This window comes from Lampetra planeri, unplaced genomic scaffold (assembly GCF_965212315.1).
Source record: "Lampetra planeri unplaced genomic scaffold, kcLamPlan1.2.h2 scaffold_1004, whole genome shotgun sequence".
NCBI classification, from domain to species: Eukaryota; Metazoa; Chordata; class Hyperoartia; order Petromyzontiformes; family Petromyzontidae; genus Lampetra; species Lampetra planeri.
In genome coordinates, this window is record NW_027613713.1 from 12,019 (window position 1) to 17,362 (window position 5,344).

Consider the following 5,344-nt stretch of genomic DNA (forward strand, 5'->3'; position numbering starts at 1 on the left):
TCACAGCTCCACTCTGTGATTGGGTGTCCCAGGTTGGTCCATGCCAAAGAAGGACGACGGAAGGCTGTGGACATCCCGCTGTCGCTTCACAAAGGCGCTAAATGAAGAGACGCAGTTGCCGATGAAGTGGTCCGCTTGACCTAAGATGTACAGGTCCGTCTGAGCTGAGTTGGGCTGCAGGTGAACCACCTTCACCTGAAGAGTGACACGTTTTCATTCATGAATTCATTCATTCATTCATTCATGTGTTTATAAAACAAGGTAAATACGATCAAACTAAAGAATAAACAGAAAGAAGGATAATCTTGTATAAGCTGCCATTCGCATAGAATTTACCTATCAACAACATGAACATACACCATCATAATTAACATTAACAATTAATAGCTCATTTTTAAAAATACTATTACAAATTTAGCCTTTAACTTGACTGTTCCATAATTAAATGTGAACAAACATATTTAACAAACATGTGCAATATAGTTCTTTAGATCTTAGATAACCTAGTGTGTATAGATATTTTTATGTGTGGGTATGTAAATATAATGCTGCATATTTTATTTTTATGTGTATACATCTATTTTTTAGTAATATCATTTATTATATTATTAATAATTATGTGTGTTTACCTGTATTTTTTGTAGTTAATTTTCATATTTCATATTGTCTTGGTTGAATCCAGCCTAGAAATCTAGACGCATAAAGAATCAGAAACAGAACCTTCCCCTTGAAGAGCTTTTCGATGTCTCTGCTGTGGGACTCGGAGTCGGTGGCAATGTAGACAGAGCGGGCAGACGTCTTCTTCACCCACAGTTTGACTGCCCGGCGGATCTCGGACAGGTCGGGGAGGCACATGGTCATGGTGAGCGGCAGGGCGGTCTGCCGGTTGTAGCCGACGCACTGAGGAGAGGCCATGAAGTGAGGCCCCGTGTCGCCACTCTGCAACAGTTTGCAGGCATTTTGCTGTGAAGGAGAAGAGAAGTTTATGTAAATGTGGGTATGTAAATGTTGGACACAGTCCAGTCCAGTCCAGAACAGAGATTCCTGGAGCAGCCGAACAGTTGCAGACATAGTGTCAGTGGTCAAAACGGTTGCTCGTTGCTCCTCAATGATAGGAGATCCAGAGGATTCTGCCTGTTCAGTCACTGACAATGTTCTGACCAGTCAGCTGGGAGCTGGCAACAGGTAGCCAGGTGGGTGCGTGTCTGTGACTGTGTGATGTATTCAGCCACAATGCCCCATGTTAACGTTTGGACCGGAGGACAAGAACAACGCGCTGCTAAATACGTTTGAAGTCACGGCAACCGTGTCTTCACGACATTAGCGTCAAATGCTATGTTAACAAAACCGCTAAGAGACACTCCAGAGCGCGTGTTGTGGAAATTCGCTGAGAAGAAGAGTTCACTTATAGGCACCCATTGCTGTGGTAACATCAGTAGTTTACGTGAGGTCGCAATGACCAGTCGCAGCTTGGTGTCTCAGTGTTAGTGATGTTAGACAAACTATTCTTTAAATGTTTAGAATCAGATTTGTTCAAAAGATTCAAAATCAGAAAAAGATTTGTAGCTGTCCGACCTTCTCCCATCTCCACTCCATCCCGCTCCCTCAGATCCTCCTCCTCCATCCACCTCTCTGTCCCTCTGCCCGTCTTGTCACCATGGGGAGAAGGGCTTTCAGCCGCTCTGCCCCCCGGCTCTGGAACTCCCTTCCCACAGACCTTTGCAATCTGTTATTCCCTGTCGGGTTTGTTGATTTTATTATTGATTTTATTATTGCTGATATTTTACTGTTGTTTCATTGTTGTTGTTTTTTACTGTTGCTGCATCTGCTCTTATTGTAATTGTACAACTTCCTTGATTGTCCTGAAAGGCCCATTTTAATAAAATGTATTATTATTACTAGTATTAGTCGCTTTTGTGAAAAACAGTCAGCTCGGGTGTGAATGCCAGCCAAGTACCTCAGTTGTCAACACTGTTTCTGTATGTTTCGTATTCCGAGAGTGATGTGTGTCAGTTGACTCATTGGCAGGGAACGAACCACAAATCAGGTTCACCCAGGCTAAGCTGGGAAATGAACAAATCAGTTCAGTCAGTGATTCAGTACAGTTTGTTCAAAAGATTTGTTCTTTCGGACAGATTGCTTGTGAACAGGACACTACTGAGTGTGAATTGTTGTGCTGGTTGGACAGTTCAAGTGGATGCAAGTAGTTGCATGTTTCAAGTTGTTGTGCCTGAAAGAAGTCATGATTGTCGTCTCACCCAGTCAACGCCGATCCTCAGGTGAACACCTACGTACGGTCTGGTCAGCAGGGCGGCAATGTGCTCTTCTCCCTCGTCCAGCATCTTCTCTGACCACACCATGAACCGCTGAAGGCCCACATGCTCCTGCATCACCGGGAACTGGGCGGGAGCGCCGGGCATGGCGAGGACAGGGTGCTCCGAGGGTGGGAACCTGTTCCACCCACACATGACTGACATTACATCACTGGAGGAAACGGACTGTTCACATTCTGCATCTGCTGCGTCCCATTTCAAATCAGCTCTCAGACGTTTACACGAATAGTCAAAGCAAAATAAATGACTTGCAGTCGCATAGACTCACTTCTTCATCCACTGAGGCTGATGATAGGCGCCAAAAGAAATACCGGAGAAAAGGACCGACGAGTCAAACTCTACACCAGCATAGTCCCAGAACGGGCCGAAGGGATTCCCGTCCTGAGAACAAACCACCATCCGTCCTGGTCATGCCATGTGTCGTATTAAAGGCCTCGCTGCCTCGTCAGACAACTAATAGTATCATTATCATCATCATTATCACAGAATCATTTGTGTTCTATGTTTGTTTGTTGTGTTTTTATCATTAGATGAATTCTTAAAACCTTTCAGATGTTTGGTTCCTGAAAACCAAAACTGAACAAAGGTCAATGTCAAAAGTCATTTGAAGTGGCCAGGTGTTGTCAAACCTGTATGAGAAGTACTGGATGTGACCACCAGAGAGCAGCGTTTCACCCTCATTCACCGTAACTGTTTACAGGATAAGCAGAGCGAACGTGTGAGTGAACGTGAGAACGTCTGAGTACAAATGTACAAGAACGTGTGAGTGAATATGAGAGAACCTGTGAGTGAATAGAAGTGAACATGTGAGAGAAAGTGGGCCAGTATGAGAGACGATGTGAGTGAATGTGTGAGCTCACCCATTCACAGGTAGCTCTCGGCGCTCACATCAATGTCAAGAACTAAAACTCAATCATGTCTCCAAAAGCTATAAATCAGTGAGTGTCAGGTCACATCACCTTATCAAGTTCCTGCTTGCCATCATGGTTTCCAGCTACTCACACACTCACTCACCTTCATGGGACATGTCTTCTTGTCCGGGCTGCGCTGAGCGGCTGTCTCAAAGCAGTAGGCTCTCCTCCGGGCCCGGGGGCCAGTGTTTGGGCGCCAGCTGCCGCATGAAGTCCTCCAGACTGAGCACACGGTGGAAGGTGGACAGGGCCTCCAGTTGGAAGAACTCGCTGTATGGAACGTGGACCTGAATGATCGAGAGGCAGGGGAAGGGAGAGAGGAAACAATGTTGGTTCCATGACAGCAACTTCCAGCAACCAACACAAACCACAAGAAAACGCTTTAGGAATTTATCAGCAGACGCAGGTTTTGTTTGTATTTCTGAGAATGAGGTTAAAGGTCATCAGGTGATCCGCTGTCAGCTGATCTGAGCCAGCAGAGATGTTTGGGGTTCTATTGCAGACTGAATAAAAAAACAGGTCTTTCCTCAGTAAACATCTTTAGGACTCCAAACTAGAGTGTTAACAAGTGGCTGCCATTGCATTTACTTTATAAAACGTGCTTTGGTTCTTTATTTTCTTTGCAATATTATTCAGGTTTTATTCTCAACATTTTTAAAAGAGAACTAAAGACCCATCAGAGACCAATTTCATTATTTGTTTTATTATTGTCTGATTTTTTTTTCTGTTTTCATTTGCAATTTATTTTGAATGTGTCATAGATGATGTGTGTATTTACTGCTGTATATATCATTTTATTCTTCTGGCGATGTGAACTCTTATATTTTATACATAGTTATATTTCACACTTATTTGTATACACTGAACATTTTAGCAAATGTTTATTTAGTTTGTTTCTTCTGGAGAGGAGCCGTTGACACTAAGGAATTTCGGTATTGCCGCCGCTGGCATTATTTGGAGTACCGTCATTATCTGATTATTTGTGATAACATGTTGCTGCCATTATGGTAATCCCTTTCACTCTGATGCCGAGTAGAGGTGAATCATTACCGTAATGACGGAAACTTGCTGTGAAGTAACACTTCTCAGCTTTCAGGAACCGTTCAACATGTTCTGATGCAACTAGTCGTTCAATTACGGTACTCCAACGTATGAAAGCGTGAATGTATCAGCAGTGATACCGTAGGGGTTAGAGGCTTAATGAAGTGCTTCTGACTCCAGTGTAAAATAAAGAAAAACTACTGAATGAGAACGTGTCAAGACCAAGGAGAACTGTACATACAGATGTAAAGGAGTGACAGGTAAGCTCTGTCCCACGCCTCTTGACACGTGAACTTACGTTGGTGTAGGGGGGCGAGTGGTGTCGGTACACAATCCAGGGCGGGACCACCAGGGTTCGGTTCAACATCTTTGCAAAGGCCAGTGACCCCAGGAAGTGATCGGCCTGGTTCCCGAAGCGACCTGAGCGGTGACGTCACACACGTTCAGTCGACATACACCTGTTCCTCGTGACGTGAATTACGTCTTCACCCACAGACAACATCGTCTGATTTACGAACGCAGTCCAAAATACACACATACGCTCAACTCTCGCGATAATACCAGTGAGTCTATTTGCTGTCAATTCATAAATCACACGTTCCCGTGTGAATGCGTGTTCGTGTGAGAACGAATTACCCTTGCAGGGGCAGTACAACACGTATCCGCTCTCATCCCAGCGCACGTCTGCTCCGGAGTCCCCGCAACTCTGGAGCACTACTGAGCAGAGGAGGAATGAAACGCTAGCTCCGCGGAGAACTTTCACTGCCATCGTAGTTCACGCTGTCTCCCACAATGCACCGCTGCGCTTCTTCTTCGTGGGTCCGCTGAGGAGTCCAAGCAGTGACAACAGGACCCCTAAAGGATCGGAGGAGCACTGAAGTTCACAGGAAAATTCAAATTAAATAAATGAATCATTTGTTTTTCTTTGGACCAGACATAAAATGTTTAATTTATCCACGATGTATCTTATCATTTATTACATGAGCGTTTATGGCCAAACAGTAGACAAATAGCATGCATTCATATTATTAGACTACTTTATTTGTTGTAGTCAAGTTT

At 44.3% G+C, this 5,344-nt stretch overlaps 1 protein-coding gene across 1 annotated transcript; it reads right to left on the reverse strand.

The window, feature by feature from the left end:
* On the reverse strand, positions 1-5,054 carry LOC144738470 (GDP-fucose protein O-fucosyltransferase 1-like). Its single transcript, XM_078621490.1, is given in 8 exon segments — positions 1-195; positions 721-963; positions 2,259-2,451; positions 2,602-2,714; positions 3,348-3,416; positions 3,418-3,531; positions 4,584-4,705; positions 4,922-5,054. Coding segments are annotated over 8 exon segments (1,182 nt in total).
* Positions 5,055-5,344: the final 290 nt, after the last annotated feature.